Genomic DNA, 25,613 nt, shown 5'->3' with positions numbered 1-25,613 from the left:
GCAGAGCCGTCGCAAGGTCAAAAAAGTGTGAGGGAGGGGGTTTATTAAATTAGCAGCCCCTTAATTATTTCAAACATTTATTAAGTACCTAGAGAATTTATGGTTTCAGTTTCTTGTATAAAAGGAAGTTATTAATAAATCTTAATACTGACAACATGAGTCTAAATGTAAGTGTAATATTCACACAGGAATAAGGGATGTGAGGGTTTCTCCCGTGGATATTTTTTGAATTTGTCTTCTTAAAAATGCATGTTAGTTGATCTTTGGTAATATTATAGAGAGAAGAGGCTCTAGAGCGCTCTCCCGTCTATTTTTCAAATTTGAAGCTTGGGGAACGCAATGGGTATCTCCAATATTGATAGGGAATGGGGGGGGGGGGGTTAGGTTCGGACACCCTCCCGCCGGAAAGATTTCAATATTGTTACTCAAAAAACTGTTTCAGACAATTTTGGTGATGTGAAGGGTATGAGAGATTCGGAAGTCAACCCCCAGAACAGTCTTAAGACTGCATTGCAGTCTGGATATGATTGAAATAAGCGGCTTCAAACTGCTTGAAGCCAGAGCTCTCAGTGAGAAAATATTTCTATTTTAAATACAAAAACACTATCTTGCATCCTTGCTTACTACGCAGAAGGGGGGTAGAACACATGACCCCCCTCTTATTATTTTTAAGTTTGTTACAACCCTGGATATAATTTAAATTTGTACACAAATTGGGTGGACCTCAATTTCTCCGTCGAAAAGTTCTGAAACTGAAGGACTATAGGTTCTATTGGGTAATGTTTGATCTGGTTAAGGGGAAGAGGTCATGCCCCTCCTCACATTGGATCCACGATTGTACCTGAGGCAATTATAACCATCATAACTGTTGAGGGAAAAGCTCAGATATGAAGTTACCTTAAAACACAAAGTTTGTCTAAGAAAGTTTGTATGACATGTTATTATAAGATTTAAAAAATGTTGAACGCATGTTAATCCATGTAGAAATGTTAGTTCTTTTTAATGTAAATGATTATATGTGAAAATGCGTTGCTGGTAGAAAATTTTCATTTTGTACTTTTTCTTTTAGCCAGCCTGTCACAGCAAAAACATTCCGTATGTACCGAGTATTAGGAAAAGGTGGATTTGGCGAAGTTTGTGCTTGTCAAGTTAGAGCTACAGGCAAAATGTATGCTTGCAAGAAACTGGAGAAAAAACGAATAAAGAAGAGGAAAGGAGAATCGATGGTTCTAATAGAAAAAAATATTCTGCAGAAAATAAATTCAAGATTTGTTGTAAGTACCTTTAGGTAATTTTATAATTTTGCCAAGAAGTTCCTAATAAGATAAACTAAAAAATGTGATTTTTAAATTTTTCTATTATTGCTACTAATATTATTGTATGTCATTTGTTATGATTGTTCTTATATATATATATATATTTGTTTTTTTTTTTTTTTTGTTCCAATTAGGTAAGCCTTGCATATGCTTATGAAACTAAAGATGCTCTTTGTCTTGTGTTAACTATAATGAATGGAGGAGATTTAAAGTTTCATATCTATAACATGGGAGGCGAACCAGGTTTTGATTTAGAACGTGCAAAGTTTTATGCCGCTGAAGTTTCTCAAGGTTTAGAACATCTTCATGCCCAAGGAATTGTATATAGGTGCATAAATTATTATTTTATTTCCTTTTCATGCTATATAGATTATGATGGCAAGTGAGAAAAAAAAAGAAAAACTTTTATTTATATATTGTGTACTATGTTGAAAGAATCTAAAAGATAAAAAAAAAAGAAAAACTTTTATTTATATTGTGTACTATGTTGAAAGAATCTAAAAGATTTCACAGCTCTTTTACTAAGGATAAATTCGATTATTGTAACAAGGATCCTAACTTCCTATTGAGCTGCAATGGGTTCTCAATAAGTGTTCCTGCTCTAAGTTACTTTTCTTGTAGTCAATTGTATACTTGGTTTTACAAAACTGTCATCTACCTCTCCTAGAATATGCTCTCTGTGTGAAATAGCATTAAGTTTCTAAGGTTTCTAAAAAACAATCCAAAGAGTTACAAACCCCTTACTTTCTCCTATGCCTGTTAGGCATATTTGCTTCAAAACTAAGTATTTATTTTAATTAATACTGAAACTGACATTTAAAATGCTGGAATTGCTTTTCACTTCATAATATCAAGAAAGCATTCCATTTTTTTCGCTGAAACTTATTCTGCAAAGATAAGTAATAATAAAATGAATAATGTACTAGTATAATTGACATTTAGAATAATATGTAGAAGTAAAATTAGGTTTTCTTTTTTTTTTTTTTTTTAAATTCTTTTATTTTAAAAATGTTTATCATATTAATGGGAGATAGGTTTTTTGATAGCAAAATTTTCATTTACAAATTAGACTTGACATGTTTTGCATGGCGATAAGAAGTAATGTACACTACTATAGTTACTACTTTTTTTTTCATATTTTGCAATGTAATGCACTTTACAAAAAAATTTAGTGATTAGTGTGCTTAAAAAAAAGCACTGGTGTGCAGCAATTTCTCATAACTTTTTAAAATGTTAGTTTGGTGAGAAATAAGGTTCAAACTCAAGAAATGTTTTGAATCTAATTTGTGCAAGTCTTTCACATTTGTCGGGAAAACACAATGAGAATGTCCCACTGAAGAATGAAAATTATGTCTAATGCTCCTAAGCAGCAAGTATTTTCAATTTTTTTTTCAAAATCATTGTTATATTTATGTTTAGTATTATTATCTTATTATACTCATGGAATTCGTGAAACATTTAAGAATTTAAAACATAATTGCTTCTCTTTACTCATGTGTTTTGAAATAAATACTGTGATACCTGTCTTATTCAAGCATTTTTTCTCCTATTTTTTCCCTCCAAATGTCCAATTTAATTGACAGTAAAAGCTTCTTGTACTTTGTGCTTTGATTCTGTAACAGCTCTGAATTTGTCTCTTAATAAAAAATTAAAAGTAAATGACACATTAGTTATTAATGCACAAATTTGCGAGATATACTACTTATTTCACGATTTATTTATTTCTTGAAGCTTTCAATATTTTTCCAACTTGTGTAAAAAATGATATACAGGTATTTTCTTGCAGTAATACTTGGTGCCACAAAATACTTATTTATTTTACAAAGCTTTTAATATGAAAATAATATCTGAGATGCAACTGAATAACAGGTGTGTATTATTTTTAGGGACCTTAAACCTGAAAATATTCTTCTAGATGACAGTGGTATGTAATATTTTTCCCCCTATTATTATGTATCTTAAAGTCTAAGGTGACAATACTGTATTATGGAAATTAATTGAGAAATGCATTTTGTTGCTTAAAATTCAATTTTTCTGTTCTCAAATTCTTTCTGAATCTATTTAAAGTAATAATTTATGTGACTTCCATGAGACTTTATAACATCACAAACATATTTTAGCATGAAATGTACTAGACTGACACTCATAGTTTTACTTTTAACATATCTGAACCATATTTCAATAAAAGCCTAAATTGGCTTGTTCACCATCATTGAGTCAAACTTGTGAAAAATATCTTTTGACAATAGCCAACGCATTTTCTTCCAGATTTAAGTAACATGAATTCCCGGGACAATCCAGTACATAAATTTTATTTTCTGAGCAGAATTTTTTAATTCGCTTCAAAATGACATTGGGCGTTGTCTTGTTGGAAAGCACAATTTCTGTTCAGCCACAGTTTACACATGATTAGAACTAATTTTTGAGTCAATATGATGCCCGTCACTTCCTATGCTCATTCACATATTTGACCCCTTTCCTCAAACATCTTAGAATTGTTTTCTACGCACAATTACTTTAGCGCATGTTTCTGAGTTGTTATACATGACGCAAATTATGACCCCTTCAAAGAGCAAGAAACTGTGGAACACCTAGCACTTGACAGAGAAACTTGAAGGACTGCCACTTGGTGCATAGGAATGCCTACTACTTAGATAACTGCCAAAACGAAAAAAAAATTACATTTCTCAATTAATTGCCACAATACTGTATGTATTTATATACATATATACAGTAAAACCCCTCCTAACGGACACCCCTCATAGGCGGACATCCCTCTTATGCGGACAATTTTTAATTTCCCTGTTCCAATGCAAATAACATTATTAAACCCCTGTCTTGCGGACACCTCTCTATTGCGGACAAAAATATTTGTCCCGTTAGTGTCCGCATTAGAGGGATTTTACTGTATATATTCGCACACAAAGTATGCACATGTTTTTTTACGTGAATGTTGAATTGTCTTGAGAGACAATCATGAGGCTTTTCGTTTACATGACATTTTAAGTATTTCCTTCAGTTTTACTGAATTTATTCAGTCAGTTATACTACAGGACAGCCTTGAAAATCCCAGTCTCGAAAGTTCAAGGTTTCGCTTATTCCAAGGTGCTTAATTTATATTTTAAGTTAAAAAATTTTTTGTCGCAAAAAAAAAAAAAAAAAAAAAAAAGATTTTCATTAAAATCTGAAAATAAAAAACTTTTGCTACTGTGGAACTTATTAACAACGTGCAGTAAATAATAAAAATGCATTGAGATGGTTTCAAGAACACTCCCTTAGTGACAAGAAATATGCATGGACTGCAATGACATCGAGATATGGATTAAGAGAAGCCTTGACTTGATAAGTAAAATTGACATTGATTTATCACAAAGAAGGTGTTAACATCCCTTTTAGAATACCTGATTGTAATAAAAAAAGTAGATGAAAAACTTGAAGTCACATGAGTTGCATAGACGAAATTTAAACCTCCCTACAGTTAACCTTTTTGTGTAATCCAAGTTACATGCATACTCACATGCACACTGATACAGAGGTAATGGATTCGGACACAGTCGAAATGCATGTTTGGGTTGGCTTGTACACATAAATACATACAGATATCAAGAAAAATTGAAGTCAAAACTCGTTTAGACGCAAGGTTAATTTATGTTGAAATTTTAGTCATAATTCCATGAAGATAATGGTTTCCTTTCTTTATACAAGGAAATAAAAGGTGCTCCTTCTAATGTCATCCGAATGCTGTAAATGTTCATCTGGAAGTATTTTCCGGATTATTCGAGTTATCAGTAATCCAAGGTGAGGTGAGCCCCAATTGCCTCGGATTTTCTAGACTCTACTCTATCTTAAATAAAATCATAAAAACATCTTCTAACATTTCTAGTACTAATAAAGACATAAAGTTATATGATTTGAACAATGTGCTGTTTTATGTATATCTACCGCAAGATATTCTGTCATGTTCTGGATTGCAGAAACAGCGCAATAATACAATGGCACGGATCTGGGACTTGATTGATCATCAGAAAAAAAAATGTTTAAATGTATGTTTTTTTTTTTTTGTTTGTCCACTCATAGCGTCTCACCTAGTGAATCGATTTTGATGATTCTTTTTTTAATGGATAGGGGATTGCTCAACTTAGGTCCCATTACTTTGTTTGACCATATTTGTTCTTTAGAAAAAAAGTTATGGGCAAAAAACAGTAAATTTTATGCAATTTCCCCATTAAATGATTTTGTAGCGAAGTTCGCACTTTTCATTCGTGGATAACGGTGGCTCAGTGGTAGAATTCGCGCCTCCCACACGAGCGACCCGGGTTCAAATCCCGACTAGGACAAAGTGAATTTTACTAAAATTTCGTTTCTACTGTTTCCCGTATTTTCTCGAATCTTCTATTAATTTCTGTATCTTTCCAAGTCTGGAAAGTTCCAGCACTTTCTCAAGTTGTATATAAGGAGATGTAACGTTCATTCGTGGTTCTGAATAAAGATCTCGAGTTGAGACTAACGAGTATTAGCTTCATTTGGCTTTCACATTGTCTTCGCTACCTTCATCTACGCGACAATAGGAAACTCATTGTTATAAAACTTTGGTGCCCTATAACAGTAACATTAATAGTAATTGTAATGATAATTTTGAATGAAGGCTTCTCTGAAGCAAGCATCAAATTTCTTCAAGGGATATTTCGATAATGGGGAATCTGGCGCTGTCGTCTCATTTTTGGCGTAAATAATTTTATTTTAGTAACCCTGCTGATTTATAGTAACCCTATGTGAATTATCAAAATCTTCCTTTCTTCAGTGCTATTGCTCGATAGTAGGGGTAAACCTAACCTGGAAGCGAGGTGATGCAGTGATTAGGATCTGCTTAGCCTTCACAATGCTACCATTAGGTTTGACTCAACTACTCTGTAGTATTTTTATCGTTATTATCAATGCCGATAACAGATGATCGGGGCTAAGTAAGAAAATACAGGATTGCATCACGAGCAACTTAGATCCTGTGGAATGTAAATTAGTTAGGAAAAACGTAATACTTAAATGGTTATAATTAAATTAACTACGCATGATTTCCAGAGAGGAACAAAGATAAGTTTTTAGTGCCAAGTTTAACGCGTGTCAATAGTTTTTTTTTTTTTAGTATGGAGCATTTTTAAGAAAAAGATGTGAAGTTTCGTGATGGTAACTTCTTATTATTTCTGAAATACTTACATTTACACTAAAAAGAATTTAAAAAAAATTTAAAAAAAAAATAGAACCAACTTCAAAATTGCTCTAAAAAGTGAAAAATAATTTTATTCTTTAAACACCATCGATAATGCTTTTAAACATAATTTTTGAAGTTGGCGCAAAAACGACAGATAGAATCATTCACAGCCATAACTCAAATACAATTATAAATTTAACCAGGACCAGTTTCTTCACTATCACATACATTATGCATTGATGACAGCAAATTTGAATAGCGATATAAATGTTTCGTTCGTAACTTTGGATGCTTTTCTGAAAAAAAATATGAACGAAGCATGGTTACACTGGATTTTAAGTTTTGTTTTTGCGCCAACTTCAAAAATTATGTTTAAAAGCATTATCGATCGTGTTTAAAGAATAAAATTATTTTTCACTTTTTAGAGCAATTTTAAAGTCGGTTTTATTTTATTTTTTTTCAAAATTTTTTTTATTTTCAATAACTTTTCATTCTTAAATTTTAAAATATTTTAAAGTTAAATTCTCTTTTTCTGTAATGTTTTGCCAATAAATTCTTTCAAATGACAGAGCTTTAAAATGTGGGCTGAATAAAGTAACTAAATATTTCTCATTCCTACTTATCAGTAATTTTTATGTTGAAATTTCTTCTCATTATATGATATTAATGGAATTAAAGTTTAAGTGAAATGTACATATTTTACAGAAGTGTTTCATGCTTGAAGATTGTTTTTGTTTTTTCACATTATTTTAAACAACTTTTTTTCAATTCAATTAAATGTTCATAATTAAGAGAGGAACATCAGAACTTTGTATGAAGGCACTTTAAGAAATTGAAGTTTATAAAAGAATAAAAGAAAGGAATGGCAAAAGTTACACCAGAACATAAGTGATAAAAACCCCAAAGGTAATGCATAAATGAATGTTAAATAACAGTAATTTTTGTATTTGACAATTGGATTTTTGTAGATCAAAATATAACGAGCTCATAAAAGAGGTGATGTATAAGTGAGATATTGTTGTATGAGTATAAAAATTGAAAATGCTTTCCCAAGTAGGAGCCTAATTTTTGAAAGGTCTCTTTATGTTTTAAAATGCAACATTTTGGCATAGTGTTTTATCAAAAAGAAAAGAAACTTATGGGAGCTATTTTCATGCATCGCTTTAATAATGTTCTCTTGTGAAATATTATAGGGCACGTTAGGATATCTGACTTGGGTCTTGCAACAGAAATTGCGGAAGGTGAGATGGTTCGAGGTCGTGTTGGAACAGTGGGCTATATGGGTAAGATACTACTAAATTTTCTTTATAACCATAGACATTTCCAAGTATTTTCTATTATTTTTTCCTATTGCATCTTTTCTGAAAGAGTATATTTTCGATAAGTCACTCATTTTTAATATCATGGGCAAAAGCAGGATATGTAAGGGGGGCGCTTGCACCCCCCAGCTTTTGATAAAAAACAAGAAAAAATTATATTAATTTGATTATTTTTTAATTTTAAAAAAGAATATTATTATTTCTTTTAAATAAAATTAAATTTGTTTTGAAGGACTAACTACAAACAAGCAGTAGCGTACTTAGAGGGTCTGGCACCTCTGGTGAACTTCAAAAATTGTGCTCCCCCTCACCCCAGCGACGTCCCGATGGGAAGACATTGTAGGTCACTGTGACTTCCCAAAAAAATTTTGGGGGGAATATTTGACTAGTAGTTTTGACAAATTAAGGAGACAGTATTGCAACTTTAACATTCTTATTTTCAATTTTGAAATTGTTTTCAATGATGCCCAATTTTCCTTCGCAGTAGATTTCTTAGTAGTAGATGTTGGGTAAAGTTCTTATAAGCTCAAACTACAACATTTAATTGTGGGTAATAAACATTTATAAGAGGGACCCTTTCATATATTACCTTTCCCAAATTTCTGTTCATTTGAAAATTCCTTGTACTAATCACTATAATCACAAGTGTTTGAAAATAAGTGAAATTATTTTAATTTAGATCCACGTATTTTCATACTTAATTTTGCTTTCCTTTTTTTTGAGCAATCACAATTGCTTATTGTTCTCATTTGACTGTTTTGAATTCCTATCATTTTATTTTCCCGCCAGCACCCTCTGTCAGCACCACCGTCGCTGCTCCTCTTGCGAAAACCGTCTCCAGGTTGCGTCCATATCCTACACACACATACACACACTCATGCCTGTGCACAGACACAAACAGGCACTCCTACACATACATACACTCATGCCTGCACACAGACACAAAAACATATGCTTACATACACACGCACACACGCGTGCATACACACACAGCACTGCATATACAACACGCACACACATACACATGCACCCACACACATGCGCCTACACAAACACATACACGCATTTATACACACACACGTTCGTGATTGCGAAAAGCATAATTTGAATTCAAGATGCCAAAAATTCAAATTAATATTTTTTTTTCTTGTCTTTGTTGTATCATCATTAGAATTATTATTTAAAATATCATGCTATGTTTGGAAAAATTAGATTTTGATACAGTTATGCAGGTTCTGCACAATATATTCCACAACAGATAGCAGTGTTTCCTCCCCCTTCCCCCATCAAGTTACATAAATGTAGTATAGTGCTGTGTGTATTATGCATGCTGTGCCTGTGCATAGTTGTAATTGATTTTCATATATTATTTTTATTTTATTTATTTATTTTGCAGCACCTGAAGTTATAGACAATGAAAAATACACATTCAGTCCAGATTGGTTTAGTCTAGGTTGCTTTATATATGAAATGATTGAAGGCCAGGTAAAAGATTTTTATTGAAGCAATTCAAATTTTTGAGGTTCAGGATTATCTTTTTGGCTGTGAAAAATTGATATTTTTTCAGGCTCCATTCCGTGCTAGAAAAGAAAAGGTCAAAAGGGAAGAAGTTGAAAGAAGAGTTAAAGAAGACAAAGAGAGATATTCCTCTAAATTTAATGAAGATGCAAAAGGTTTATGTTCTGAAGTATGTTTTATGATGCTGTTTATGATTTAGTTCACTCATACATCTGCTTAACGAAATATTTATCAGTGTGCATTACAGCACTATTTTTTTTTTTCAGTTTTCTGTATTTTCTTTTTTTTTTTTTTCGGCTCTCTATAGCAGCAGCGATTTCTAATCTTTTCCCCCTTGCGAACCTCTTCCTAACTCCAAAAGAAGTTGGCGAACCTCTCGAGTACTAGGAAATAAGTAACAAGCAAAAAAACGTGCGCACACACACACACACACACAAATAGAAAATAATATGTGGGAGATTTTTTCTAGTTTGATGCTGCTCCATAGTTTATAACAAGAATGAAAACATAATTGCGAAACATAGAATTATAAATATTGCTACGAACTAAAATGATCACTAAAAAATGAATGCAAAACAAATTCACAAAAAATAAACACTTGAGCTTCAATCAACACTGAAAAAATTTTGAAAATGGGATATTTGTGAACAAAGAGGCTCAAAACTTGGCTGAAATTTTTCTGACACAAGGATACATTTATCTCTATCACTAAATCAGAAGTCAATTAAAGAATGATCTTTAAAATACCTTTTAAGGAACTGTCTCAGATTAACTAAATGAACTTTTTTCTTCCAGTAAAAGAAAGATCTCTAGGTTTAAGTCTTCTTGAAAAGGTTAGTTGTTTGATAAGGATATGCTGTGCACATTAATAGATTGATTGCTGAAGAATTTTCTTGTAATTATGCTACAAGTGAGGAGTAAAATGTGTATATTAAAAAATAATAGAAGCGTCTATTTTTCAATTTCAGTATTTACTCTAGATTTTAACACAAAAGGTAATTTTTTGTGAAACAAATATTTTTAAGCTCACACTATAAAAGACATTTTCTACACAAATTTCATAAATTCCTTATTTACATATAGCACAAATTAATTTACATGGTTAAATTCCATTGATTATTTCTTTACTGCTTAAACCTCAAACTGCCAAACTTTCACTCACGAAAATGTTTTAAATTAATTTTTAATACTTTCTGTGTTATTTTTGGGTTGCTAGCCATTCTTTCTCTTTTTCAACAATGAAGCTCAAAGTAAATTGTAGTCTGTAGTGTGAAAATTATAGCAAAGCAACAAACAACAGCGTGATCTCACTTTTACGCATTTTTGACTCAACACAAGATAAGTGCGATCGCTCATCGTCGGACTCAAATGGTAAACGAACTAAGCATCAAAATATTTGAGACGCTCGCATATGCTCCATGTAATGCTTTCATGCTAAGAGTATAGAATGCGATAAATGTGTGATAAATGAATAAAAAAGGAACAAAATTTGCTTGAAACCACTTGAACATTAGACTTCATTGGAAACAGGCATGCAAAAATTCTGCCGTTAAAATATTTTTTTCGTGAACCCCTGGTTGGGAACCGCTGCTCTAGAGTAAGGGATGAAAATAGAAATACAAATGTAACAACCAGCAACATACACCGTGCTCAGCTAAGATCAGCTTTTCAATTTATCAATCTCCAACAAAGATTTAATCTGGAATCATAATTTAAATCTAAAATCCTCTTACTAACTACAGTTGAGCCTCAACTTACGCAAGGGATGCATTCCAACAACCTTTGCGTAAATTGAAGTTTTGCATTGTAGAGACGTTTTGGTAAACATAAACAACTATTTTAGACACTTTTAAACACCCTTCTTCCTCTAGTTGATGAGAAAATTATCATAGATGAAAATTTATCAGTTCAGTACTTTTTATTTATGTATTTTTTTTTTTGTCAGTGTGATATTCAGCTATCTCATATTAGAACACCATTGTACTGCTGTTCACTTTTGGTGAAATTATGCCTTATGTCCTGCTTTTAGTACCAAACAGATTTTTTCAACGTTACACTTTAAAATATTTTTTCTTTCCCAACGAAAGTTCTTTTTTCATCAATTATGGTTTTACAAAATATTATAAAAATATCATTTTGAGCATTTCAGTGAGCTTCTTTTTCTTTTCTCAGTTGCTAAAGTATACTTTTTTCAAAACTATTTCTTTCTCAATTTATTTGAAATAGAAACCTTAGATATTGTATTTGCCATGTAGAATATTACAAATATTCATTCTCAGATACCTTAATATTTTATTTTGAAACATAGTATATATCTTTCTAGCTGCTTAAAAAAACAGTTAAAGAGCGATTGGGTTGCAATAATGGGAGGTATGGATCTCTTGAAGTCAAAGCTCATCCATTTTTCAAAAGTATCAATTGGAAAAGGCTAGAAGCTGGAATTCTTACACCTCCTTTTGTGCCTGATGTGAGTTTTGTTGCTTTCATTTAAAAAGTTTGTATTTTATTTTTTGAAGGTCAAAATTACGTTCCTTAAATTAAAAATAATTACATTCCTTAAATTAAAAATAATTACATTCCTTAAATTAAAAATAATTACATTTCTTAAATTGAAAATAATTACATTCCTTAAATTAAAAATAATTAAATTGTTAGTTCCCAAAGCAGTGTTGTTTTTTTTTGCCTATGATCTGCATATGCCTTATAGTCCTCATCACAATATTGGCTCTTAGCACTTTTCTTCAGCACATCTGCAGTAGAGTATCTTCCATGTATAATATGCTGTACTTTTTTATTATGCATTGTACAACATACTTAAGGTGACCAGATTTTGGTATTGGTAAAGCCGGACACTATTGACATTTCATTGAAAATTTTAATGGAGTTCTGGAACATGCATCGCTTTTGGGTGAATATTATCTTAAAAGTTATACATGAAAGAATTGACTTCAATTTAAAAAATGTTTTTGTAATATTTCTTTTTAATTTGATTAAGCAAAATAATCAATGTTTTGCATGGAAAAGTAACTAAATAAATTCAGTTGATTCCGGTTAATAGGACCACATTGGGACAGGACCATTTTGGTCCTAATAACCGGCTGGTCCAATTAGGCGAACAGGACCTGTGTAGCTTGACCGATTATACTATGCACGGAACGTTTAAAAGCCATTGTGATTATTGCAAACCCACATGTATGATGTGCATGCAAAGAAGAAAAATTGCTGTTTACAAATCTTTTTCAGTTAAAAATAAATTAAAATAATGCAAAGAATCTTTTTACTCATTCAACACTGTTCTTAAACCGATAGAGTAGTTAGTTACATTCCTACCAGTCAGTAAGATTCAGTTCTACAACCAGAAGTAACTAAAAAGGGGAGACTGAAAAAATAAGTGTTAAAATAATAATCAGCCAATAAAAATTCTAATGAAAATTACGTATTGGTAAATAAATACAAAAATTATGTATTTTACATTTTTTTTTTTTTTTTTGAAAAAATTGCGTATTTTTGCACATGCTAACTAAATTGAAGAAATTTGAAATTACAGATTTTTTTAAATCTCTGCTAGAACAGTACCGCCATACAATGGGAGTTTCATTGCCAATTTTTTTCCTGTTGATGTTGCTAGTTACAAGAAACCAATAACCTATGTCACCTAATTTTAATTGCACTAACTATTAAATTGGTTGACCCACTTGAAACTTGCTTCAAGCAGGTGATTTCTAGATTCTTTTCTACTTTGTTTCCATGTTCCTTGGTTCGATGAACCAGATTTTTGGTCCCTATAAGGAATAATATTAGGCTTTAAAGTAAGAAAAAACAACGTAAGTAGAAGCACAAATTCGTAAATTACAGCAGACACGTGTTTCGGCATTACAGGGAACGCCTTTTTCAATGCAAAAAATAATGAGCTTATGGATGAAAAGACATCCGACAAAAGCCAAGAGCAGATAAGCATGCAGCTTAAAAGATAAAAACAGCGGATTAGCCAAACACCAATGACAACGTTATAAACCGATCAGGAACCAATAGGAATGCAAGCAAAGGCCAAGAGCTTTCTCTTGGGTACGAACCCAGAAAGAAAGAATTCAATTGGACAAAGATTAAGCCGAAGCTTAAACAAAAAGAAAAGAGATTGTCAGTAACCATGAACAGCAAGAAAGGAAAAGCTGAATGGAAAACCATGAAATAAAATAAACAGAAACAAAAAATACTCGGAAATCCTCGGAAATACTTCCGAGTATTTTTTGTTTCTGTTTATTTTATTTCATGGTTTTCCATTCAGCTTTTCCTTTCTTGCTGTTCACGGTTACTGACAATTTCTTTTCTTTTTGTTTAAGCTTCGGCTTAATCTTTGTCCAATTGAATTCTTTCTTTCTGGGTCCAGGGTTTTGAAGTCCAGTCTTCAAAATTTTACCTTTCACATTCAACGTTTCACTTTTATTGTTTCTTTTATTTGAAAGCAGTATACTCAGAAACTGTTCCTTCCAAATTTGGATGCAATTTGTTAAATTGCCTTTTCTTTAAAGTCCCCACATTGATTAACAAAAATGCTATGTGCAAATTTGTTAAATTGTATGTTTTCAATTTCACAGCAACAGAACCTAACTTTCACAAATTCACTTGAATGGGTCCCCATTTCTATTGATTCATTAAAAAATAACCCTAGTTTAAAAGAGCTTATAACACTAATTTCAGATTCACAAAATTGTAAGGAAGCCCAAAAGCAGAATTTCTTTTGGCAGTCTACGGCACACATTAAAGAACCCAAAAATAGTCTTCAAGATGAAGTGACAGTTTGTGAGAAAATCTAAATCAGCATCAAGAAATGCATCAAAATGAAGTACTTAAATTCAAAACTGCAAATAAATGCTTCCTGTGGGTTATATCCCAGAAAATTTGTTATAAATCTTTGCTCTCTGGAATGTAGGATTTTTTTCTTTAAAAATTTTTGTACTTTTTTCGACCCCAGCTGAGAAATAATTGCAGATTTTCTCGATAATATGTAAGGTAAGTGGCAGTGTCATGTTGTTTGTACTACCAGGTAAGTAGTTGTTTTGCAACTTTGCAAAAACAGGACCCTGCCTGTACAGACTACTTCTGTATTAGATAGATATCATCATTTGCTTTAACTATTCTGAAAATGTATTATAATGCTTAATCATGGTCATTAATGACATTGAATTCTAACCCATGCTGTGTTTGACTCATTTTGTTGTAATATTTCATGATTGAGTTTCCATTATCTCTCCCTTCCCATAACCATATTTTAAATGTTATTGGTTTGAAAGATTATTGAAATCTTTTGTTGTGCTATGAAACTTTTTTTTTTTTTTTTTTGTTCATTTCAGGTTTGTAAAATTTATTTAGTCCCTCTTTGAGTATTTCTAATTTGTTTTTCAATTCTTGATAGCCACATGCTGTTTATGCCAAAGATGTTCTTGATATTGAGCAATTCTCAACTGTGAAAGGAGTCAATTTAGATGCAAGTGATGATACTTTTTATAGCAAATTTAATATGGGTAGCATTTCTATACCATGGCAAACTGAGGTATGCTTGTTTGGAACATTACTTTTTTTTTCAATCCTTTAATTTTCAGAGTTAAATTTGGAAATCTTATTATTTTAATGGTTTCAATTAGTTTATTTATTTAATTATTCAAGGGCTAAAGCATGGGTGCAAGTTTGGTGATGTGTTCAAGACAGGAAATATTTTCAGCCCTCCCCCTCCCCTCCCGCATGCGGGGTTAAGGAAAAATTTATGTGTATAAATGTTGTAGATTTTAACAATGCCAGTTTTGAAATCTGTGTTTGATTTAAAATTTAAGCCTTTAAATTGTAATATTTAAACATTTTGACATCATTATTCCAAAAAAGCTAAAATCTGGCAATAAGGGGGGGGGGCTGGGCGCTCTCCCCCAGGATTTTTTTTCAAATTAAAGTTCAAAAAAGGAGGGGTTCAGGGACTCTTACATCAATTATTTCAAACTGATAGTCCCAAAATCACAATATTGGGCGACCTTCCTTCAAAAATATAAGAGAAGGGGGGGGGGGGCGCTCTGGGCTCTCCCCGAAATTGAAGCTTTAAAAACGAAATTGTACTCCATCTTTCATAACGTTTATGCTCCCTTTTGAATGCACTATTGAAGAGATGGAGTTCAGGAACCCTCTTCCGGCAATATTTCGGGATTGAAGTTCCAAAAATGCAATTTTAGACGATGTTGGATAATGTTAGGGGTAAAAGCGTTCGCAGCTCCCCACCATTGGTTTTTTGCCGATCGTAAACATTTTTATTGTAGCAATAAATCGCTTAGGACATAAGATTTTCACTTTTGCAACATAAATCAGTTCTGATTGGAAAGTCTACCCACCCAAGGTAGTGCCAACAAACCACAAAAGAAGGAAAAGGTGGGGGAAGGGTATGGCCGACTAATGATAATGAACTGGCACCATTCCCCCCCCACAGTCTTTATTTGAAAAAGAATTCTTTTATAAGATAGCAGGTGGTGAAATTAGGAATAAAAATTCGCTTCAGTGAAGTAGATATATATTTTAAACAAGATATCCTTTCCAATATTCATTAATTTAAAAAAGAAATAGGGGAACTGAATCCTAACCCTAGGCAGGGTCCCCGAATCACATCCCTCATAAGGCACTCAAATGCAGCCTAAAGCAGCGCTTTAAATATTTCAACATCAAAATTTTTTGTAGGAATAGTACCCCCCCTTACCTATAAACATGACTTATTACCGCCTAAAAAGTTTAATACTTTGATTTTACAAACTTTTTGAAAGAATCTTCGTACACCCTTCCCCCTTAAGTCATCCAAAGATAGCCCAAAACAAAGCTCTTAAAATTTCAGAAACGGAAATATTTCGGGCTGGGGTGCGGAATACCGTCCCCCCCCCCTTTTATTGTGTTTACTAAACGCAGTGTAAGTTTTTGTTTAAGATTTATTTTTCTATTGAGAAAGCAACTCCCCTCCACACATCACCAAAGACAACTTAAAGTTTTAAGAATTCCATTTTGAAAATGTTTCGAGAAAGACCCCTGAATTGCCTAGCTCTTAACTCACTCAAAAATAGACAAAATAGCATTTCAATACTTCAGCACAGAGAAATTTTCGGAGAAAGAGCCACCCCCCACACCCCCAAACTCCTTCTCAGAAGTTCACTAAAGTTGACTTAAATTTGCGGTTTCCCCTTTTCCGAAGATTTAAGAATTTAAATTCTAAAACTTATTGAGAGGAAGCCTACGAGTTCCCTCTTCTTAAGTCTTCCAAAGATTACCTAAAGCTGAGTTCTGAATACTTCAGCTTTGAATATTTTTGGGGAAGGGGAACCCCGAACCCCAAGACGGTCAAAAGTTGCGCTTTTAAGACTCCAGTTTCGGAATTTCGCCTAAATAGGGCCCCCTCCCTCCATCTTGACATTGCTAAAGATAGCCTAAAAGTTCTAAGATTTCAATTACAAAGACTTTTCGGGAGAGGGTCCCAAATGCCCTTTCAGTTAAGTCATTTAAGTATAGCCTCAAATAGTTTTTAATACATCAGCTACAAAACATTTTCATGTTAGAACACCAAAACCATCTCTCATAAATTCACCAAAGATTGCCTAAATTAGTGTTTTTAAGACTCCAGTTCTCGATTTTTTTTTAAATCCTCCCCCTTCCCTCTTTTAGATCATTAAACACAGCCTAAATTTTTTTTGACTTTTAAATTTTTAAGAATTTGCACAGGAGAAAAATCGAACCACTCCTAGCTTCAAAAATAACTTTCAATTCAGTCTTTTGATATTTTATACTGAAGCCCTTGAGTGGTTCCCCCCCCCCCCCCCCCCAACATCTTAGATTGTCCAATATATAAACGTTTTAAGCCCTCAGTATCGTGGGTTAATTTGCGGACTTAATTTACCCTCTTTGCAAGAGCAGCGTTTTTTGTCACAAACTCGTGCTGCCGTTATTTTTCTCCTTTCCTTTATCTCTCCCCCCTCCCCATATTTCCATTCTAGCGAGTGTTAGATTCAATGACATTGGAATTTAGTGATTCCTCAAGTCTTTGTCAAAAATGCAGGAACGATTGCTCATCGGTGTTTCCAACCAGCTTGAAATTTTCCCCCGATTATTTCCAAAATTCCCAATTTCATTAAAATCATCAAAATTCCTGATAGTTTCCTGTTTACTTGGTATGTGGACGCCCTTTGCTGTGGCGAAAACATTTTATCTTGTCAGCAATGACTCTCAATCTGTGATTCAGATTCAACTCTTAAGATATTTTAACAGCGTACATAATTTTCATTTATGCATGTAAAGTTTGCAACAAAAAAAAACCCGCAAATGAAAAAAATGAAAGGATGATCACAAATAGCATGAGAAAAGGCTAAATTTTCAACTCAAGCCGATTATTTTGAAAAGTTGAGAATAGCGAGCAACTCCTCGGTCTGCAATGCAGTGAGTTGGAAATAACAGCTATGGCGCGAGTGTAAAAGGCACTCCTCCAAAAGCACGTTGCAAACAAAACAAGCCCATGGCGGAAAACCGATGGAATGTCGATGTAAATTCGTGGTTATGGAACGGTCCAGTAATATTAAAGCATATTTTTCAAACACTCTATTTTTCTTTTTTAAGTAAAAACTGAAAGAAAGTCATCGAGTTTCTTTCCGTCCCGACCTTCATCTCGAAAATTTTGTCCAAGACGGAAATCCGTCCTGAGACGGAAGGTCTTGCACCCATGGGCCAAAGTTGCATATCCAAACTTTAGTATTGTTATTTAAGTTTGGTGCTTTGGTTGTGTAGGAGACAACCGATTTCTAGAATGAATGAATTGCCTGGATGAGTCTATTAGTCCCTTATATATTTTCTAAATCCAAAGTAGACCTTGCATGTAAATTTAAATAATTTTTACCATTTTTGTTAACTTTTTATAGTTTTGCAGTTATGGTATGCTTAAGAAGTGTAATTATACATAAAATGTAAGTGGTTAAATTCTCAGTGTGTATTACCAGCATAGTATAGTCATTGCTATAAACTGAGTTAACTAACAACTGATTTTCTTGTGCATTATTCCTAGAAAAAATGGAAAAATGCTGTCATGCAAACACTAATTCAAAGATGCACAATAACATGAGTATTTTAATCTGTTTTGATAGATAAAGAGGCTGCTCATAACTATTGTATTTCAGAGTTGAAAATTGTTAAGTTTAATGTGTTGTTGTGTTAAATGTTTTGATAATTTTTACTATAAATATTGGTTTCTGATTTACTAAGACATAGTTTTAGTACATGTAACCATGAGGGGTGTATCTTTTAAAGGCAAAAGTAAGTCATTAAAATTTGACAGCATTACACTCATCGTTCTGTGTTGCATTTAAAGTCTCTGGATTTACTCCCATTATTTCTTAATAGAAATGAAACAAAACTCACTATCTATTGTAAGCACTGCATCAGGTGTTTGTGCATCTTCTCAGTGAAGTTTTCAGCCAGCTCATCAGTCTGACCTTCATATGAAAATTTAAATGAAACAATATCTGAAACACTAATGAGGCCTTGAATTGACAACAAAAATCATGCTTAAATGTTGCCACAGATGCCAATATCTTATTGTTAACCAATTGGCACTATTTGTTTGAGCAGAAATATTAGCTCATTAAATGAACTGCTTAATGAATTAGATTTATTTAAAGCAATTGAACATTTCATTTTTCCATATTTATAGGAACAATGTCCATAAATATTGAAAAATGATCTATCAAGTCATTTCTTTACCATCTCCCTACCTTTTAGCATGAAGCTTTATTATGGCCATACAGCACGGGCAAGGTGTTGGGTTTGTTTCAATGATCTAGTGCCAAGAGTTGAGACTAGGTCCTCTTGACAAAAGCCAAAAGCCCACTAGCCCATAGTGTACTGTTGTATATTGATCTTCATATTAGGCTCATAAAAAGGGAAAAAAATAGAGTTTGATTTTTTCCTCCTCATGATTTCCAGTGGCATTTTATATCCATTAAATGCTTTTTTTATATATTAACTCAGTCACAAGGGTTAAAAGTTATAAGCTTTTAAAAAATAAATTAATAGTACCTTGTTGGATTTATCGATTATTTTAGTAAGTTTTTAGGAAATTGGACACATCTTAAACTTAGGATCAAAAAATCATTCGAGTTATAGTTATTAACCTTAAATACAAGTAAAAAAGATGAAAAAATTCATTTGTAAGTATTTCATTGTTGGAAAATATTACAGATCAATATTTGAACCTCAGTAAAATCTTTAAAGAGAACATAGAAAAAAAGCATATGGACACATAAATACAAACAATAATAAGCTTATTGTGGGAGCAATTTCTTCAAATTACTTCAAATATTCTTGTTTTCACATATGAAACTAGTTTTTGACAAAGTTCGGGATCTATTTTACCATTCATCTTTGATAATAGATTGCAGCTCTATTGATGAAGTAAAATGTCTCCCATTTACATTAACTCCTCTTGCTACGTCACCCCATAAGTTTTTTTATTGGATTAAGATCTGGAGACTCTGTCATTTCAAAGTTTCAACATTGTTGACTTGGAACCAATTTTTTGCACTGTTAGAGCGCAGCGTTAGAAATCAGTAAGAAATCCTACTGGTCCTTCGGACCAGTCAACGTGAATATGTACTTGTCCTCAAACAACAACATTGGTCCGCTTTACAATAAACTCTAAATATTTTCGTACCAAAAAATTACTTACACTTTCTCATTGATAAAACACTTAACTGCAAAATTACTGTACTACAAATGAAGTTCAAAATGGTAAACATAATATAACAATGCAAATACTCAATATTAAATAACAATGCAAAACAGATAAGCAACAAGTATAAAACATTTTCTATGGATGAGGATTTTTTAAAATACTTGAATGTTTCAGAATTTAAAATTTTTTTGTTTGGCAAAGTTTGGCAATAAACATTTAAATCAGTTATCTTGAGCAGCCAAGTCTACAGTCTGAAAACCAATTTCATTAAACAACTCTTAAAATAGGCTACCAAAAATTTGCGAACATAATTTGACCATTTTTACTTTATTACAGGATGTTATTTTTCCCTCCAAGTGGGATGCTAATGGTCTTAAAACTTTTACTTAGTCTGAAATACTAACTTTTAATATCCTGCCGTTTTTCTGGCAATTGCATACTTAACAAATCCTGTCTGTTCCGTTATTTCTTGCCAATGAACATTAATAATTAATAATACAATGCTATTGAAATCCCTTTAATTTCATTTCCCTGTTTTCACAAAAAAATTTACTGACCTTAGAGTTTTTACTCAGAGTGTATAATGAGTAAATCAGAAGGCATGTTTTTGCATTTCCTGTTTGCTTGAAATGTTTGCTTTTTCCTAAATATTCATTAAAAGTGTTGTTATTGAACTTAGCAGCATTATCAAGAATAAATGCTCATTATGTTAGAATATATGAGAGCTTTGATGCACACACACATACACGCGCTGCTGGTTACATATATTTCTACATCACACTTTCTGAAGAGTACTTTGCTGGCTCAACATCTCAAATTTGGAAAACAGTGTTGAGATATGTTACTTGTGAACCATAAAATAATAGAAAGCATTATTCGGTCAAACCAGAAAAGCTCAGTAAGTCAAACCTTGCTAACAGAGCATTTAACATGCAAAACATATAATGCGGTTGTGGAGTATGTTATTGGGATTTGCAACTTAAAAATCCAGAATTTCACATTATATAGGTACTAAAAATGCTAAATATAAAGAAAATTATTTATAGGCCTCTATGCATGGCTATAGGTCCTTTGTGGGAACTTAAAAGATCGAGTTTGTTATTTCGAATCTTCAAAACATAGAAACATTTTTGTGCCATCATCAACTACAATTTGTTGGTCTTTTTTGAAATATAGGATCAGAAATTGTTTATAGTATTGTGCTGTACAAGTGTCAGGTGTTAGTTTAAAGAAAGATACCCATCTCATTTTGCTGCAAGATAATGTTGCACTACATGATAACTTAGAAACAAATATTGTGTTAAGTCTCTGAATCAGTCGCTATGTGCCATATGGTTGGTATTAATTATTGTGCCCCTTCCACCAGTCTTTTCAATATATTGTTGTGGTGGTTTTCCCTTTTTAGTGCTTGAAGAAAACAGTATTTGCATCATCCCTATCCTAGCAGTTGACAGGTGATAAATATGGTCAGTTTTTATGTTGAACCAGCACAGGAGTGTCTTGTCTGTTAAAATGTGCCTATCACACTAAGTATAATTTTTCCAACTGATATAACATTTTAATATAGCCCTAGTTAAAAATTATTTGGCTATTATTTTCTTGTCCTTTGAAGTTCTCTAATTGCTTTTTGGTAAAATACTACATATTGTTCTGTGTTCACTGTCACGTAGGTAGTGGTATACTTCTCTGCAGTTGCAAATAGGTTGAGGCGGCCATCCAAGGCGGCTAATCTAGCCACCCTGGTGACTAGTTTTAGTATATATGTTGTATAACCTGTGTGTAATACTTCATAAACTTCCCTTTTTGTATGTTTTTTCTTGAACACGTTTTTTCCATACAGCCAATGAAGAACAATGAATTGAGGTTCTCTTGAATATACATTTTTTTTAACTTCATAAAATGCTTATTTTAGTTACAATTGCTAGTTATCTCATTTGAATTTAAGTGTCTGAGGGGAACATCCTTCAAAAAGTCGCTGTAGGCAGTGTGAGCTCTTGCTCCATCCTGTCCTGTTGAAATCAAACTTTGTCCATATTTCAGGCATATATTAACACTGCTATTATGATACTAGAAGATGCACCTTCACCCTCAATGGGGATCATCAGTTGGGAATAGACATGAAATGAGCAGGAGGCAGATGTCCTCTCGTTAAAGTTAGGTCGACTTGAAGTGGTTACGTACAGCTTGTTGTTCATATTGCCCATTTATTCCAGTTTGAGTTTTAAATAGGTTCTCAATATTTCACAATATCAGTGGCAAAAGTTGTCAGTCTTTTGACGGATTTCCATCTTTTTTTAAACTTTGAAGAGGAGTGAGACGAAACAACATGAAATTTTTGAAAAGTAGTACATAATCAGTGAATGAGTTAAATCTCAAGTTGAGATTCTTTTTTTTTAAATTTAATTTGTATTTTTTGATCATATTCAAGAGAAATTGTTACTTGTTATCTAATGATGAAAAGTAAATTGGTATAATTTTATTTCTTAAAATGTCATGATAATTCTTCAGTGTGTTTGTTAATATTTTCTGTTTTTGAATGTGTTTCCTAGGAAACAGGTTTTAGTTTTTAAGCATTAAGTGAGGAAACTCAGTTCTTTTACTTACTTGAAAACTAATTTTGAGACCCCCCCCCCTTTCTATTTTAAGAAATGCAGTCTTTTGAATTTCTGCTATTTTCACATCTGCACAATATCAATCCACGTTCAATCACTGCCACAGTCTTGTATCAGTTACTTATACGGAGTGATGGGAAACTTTCATGAATACCTTCATCTTTGCTGCTTGAATATCATTGTTACTTATTTAACTGCCATTATTTGTAAGGCAGACCAAGTACCTTATCTCTGAGATAGCATATTATGAACTTTCAGACCGGAAGGGGAAAAAATGCTATGCGACTTTTTGTGTATAGTATTTTGACTTCAAATAAATCATGGTAAAATTTAACGTGTGATTAAAAGTGATGGTAATCACTTTTTGCTGCACCATGTAGGAAGAAAAATTCATTCATAATTGGTTATGTGTGTTTTTAGTATTGTACATTTTGGATTAACATGTATGTTGATATTTCTAGCAATTAATATAATTTTTTAATTTATTATTTTTTCCCATTTAACGCTACTCTTGAAGATGATTGAAACAGAATGTTTCTCTGAATTGAATGTTTATGGTCCAGATGGAACTCCAAGTCCAGATTTAATGATTGATCAACCCCCTCCAGTTGAGCCTTCTGGTTGTTTTCCTTTCCGGAAAAAAACAAAAAATTGGTATGTTTTATATATTTATTTTTTTTGAAAACTTAATTTAGTTATAAATTCATGCTTTTGGTTATTAATTTCTGAAAAAATGTCTTGGTGTGAGAGCTACATCTGCTGAATATTAAACTCCACAAGTCATTTTGAATCAAATGCACGTGTCAGTTCATATAAAGGATAATGTTTATTGCAGTGCTTAATCAGGATGAAAAATTCTGCTATAAGCTACCTCAGAAGTTCCCAAGCTTCAAACCTCCACGGACCTCCTCCAGAAAAATTACGCCCCCCCCCCCCCTCCTGAGCGCATGCGAAAAAAAATGGTTTGACACAGTTAAATCTATTTTTTCCTAATATATTTTTATGCTTTTTTTCGTTCAAATTTATTTCTTCATTGTTCTGTATATTTTTCAGAGCTTTTGTCTGGTTTTCATTTCTCGCATTATTATTTTGAGTTCTGGAAGTGAAATTTTGTTTGAAATTCAATTAGGGATAAAAATATTGTCACCAAATTTCTGCAACAAATTTCGCACTGATAAAAATGAACTTTGGAAGTTGATGAACAAAATACTGTTAGCCTAGTTTAAGTGTGTTAATTTTTCATATGAGTTGTATTTTTATGGCATATTAGGATTTTAATGTGGTTCAGGGAAACCAACCCTGGCAGCTTTGTAATGCTGTGATTAGGATTTTTGTAGCCTTTACAATGCTGCCTGCTTAAGTTTGACTCAATTATAGGGAGCCACCGCTCTCTGCTCGTTATTGGTCACAAGTCCCAAAAAACTTCAAGCAATTTCATCAATTAATGCATTATTAACGCTTAATTGATAATAAAAAAGTATGCTTACTGTTGATACAGAAAAAAACATCAACTAATTCCACTTGCACCAGTGATACAACCTTGCTCACCTCTCTTGTTTATCTGTTCACCACATATTAACTACATCAACAGAGTCCAGCAGGTGTGGGTCTAATATAGTATGAAGTATGCTAATAAAATCAGTATATTCTGAGCACCAAATATTTTAGGCCTTGACGAATAGTGGTACTCCATAATTATTAAAATCGACTGCAAACTATAGCATTTGATCTATTTCAGCTCAGCTTTTGCTTGAAATTTTAAATGTTGACTACAAAATTTAGCCTTGAAAATTTTGGAACAAAAATTTTATTTTTAAGTATAATATCCCAGCTGTAAAAATGTGCCTCAATGTTTGCATTTTACTTAATATGATTTTGTTACAATATGAACTTCGTCATGTACACAAAATTTATTAATGTGTAGTGTGTTTACTTACGAGACCGCGGACCACAATTTGGGAAACTCTGAGCTACCTTATGTACTTATCTTCTGAGTCTCTAAACAAGCAATGGTGTAGATTCACTTTAAAAGGAAGACTTGGAAATTATGTGCTGTTGGTGCTGTTTTCTTGTCTTTTGCACAGTCTTTATTGTAGTTTATTATTAATATAAAAAAATACTAGTTTAAACTAGCGTAAATTTCTATAATCTAAATTTGTGTGACACCCCTCCCCCCCCCTCCACTCACATTTTTTGCTCCTTTAAAGACTTAACATAAATGACTACGCAAACAAAGTGAAAACAATTCAAAAAGTAACCATACTCCCATTAAATTATTCAACAACAAATATCAGAAGAGCTTTAATTTTTGCACTTGGGAGATTATATTAGTTCGAATTTCTGAAATTCTGCTCAAATGTTTCCATACGAAAGTGCTTGGCACGAAATGGTTGCCAAGCACTTTCTGCTGGAAAAGCTACAAAAGTATGATTTCATGTGGGGGCTTCTTTTAACAAGAAACATTTCAACAGCCTATTTACTCACATTTTTATTCTTAAACTTTTAAAATCTTATTTTAACTCTTTTTCTAAATGGATGTGTTGTAAGAGAAAATAATACACAGGAGTGAGATTTAAAAATGGCTTTTGATATATTCATACATCTGTATGCAGCATTTTTTTTACCAGCCAGTTTTTTTTTTTTTTTTTTTTTTGATCTGTCAAATTCATGCTCACAAATTGGGTAAAACAAGTTCCTTCTAAATCATGGGACAAGTGTATGGGAACAAGGAAATAAAGTCTGCTTAATCTTACCCATTGAACCCAACTTACAGGTTTTCTCAAAATAGGAATAATTGATAAAGCTATCTTCAGTATTTTCTAACTGATGTTATTTAGCTACAGAATTTGTATTGGTGATATATGAGGCCTACATCTAAAGTAGAATTCATACATGTTTTATGTCATTAAA

The 25,613-nt window shown here is 32.5% G+C and overlaps 1 protein-coding gene across 1 annotated transcript in view; it reads left to right on the top strand.

Annotated features, from left to right (window-relative positions):
• The window catches only part of LOC129231316 (G protein-coupled receptor kinase 2-like), a 35,583-nt gene that overhangs the window by 5,574 nt on the left and 4,396 nt on the right, over nucleotides 1–25,613 (top strand). The window contains exons 4-12 of the mRNA XM_054865605.1: nucleotides 1,070–1,274; nucleotides 1,451–1,644; nucleotides 3,203–3,240; nucleotides 7,716–7,805; nucleotides 9,238–9,326; nucleotides 9,409–9,528; nucleotides 11,683–11,826; nucleotides 14,773–14,910; nucleotides 23,221–23,357. Coding sequence (XP_054721580.1) covers nucleotides 1,070–1,274; nucleotides 1,451–1,644; nucleotides 3,203–3,240; nucleotides 7,716–7,805; nucleotides 9,238–9,326; nucleotides 9,409–9,528; nucleotides 11,683–11,826; nucleotides 14,773–14,910; nucleotides 23,221–23,357 — 1,155 coding nt within the window. The remainder of the gene's footprint in view (nucleotides 1–1,069; nucleotides 1,275–1,450; nucleotides 1,645–3,202; nucleotides 3,241–7,715; nucleotides 7,806–9,237; nucleotides 9,327–9,408; nucleotides 9,529–11,682; nucleotides 11,827–14,772; nucleotides 14,911–23,220; nucleotides 23,358–25,613) is intronic.

The sequence above is a fragment of the Uloborus diversus genome, chromosome 10, assembly GCF_026930045.1.
Source record: "Uloborus diversus isolate 005 chromosome 10, Udiv.v.3.1, whole genome shotgun sequence".
NCBI lineage: Eukaryota > Metazoa > Arthropoda > Arachnida > Araneae > Uloboridae > Uloborus > Uloborus diversus.
Note: the sequence above shows the minus strand (reverse complement) of the source record. Positions and strands in the feature narration are given on the sequence as shown.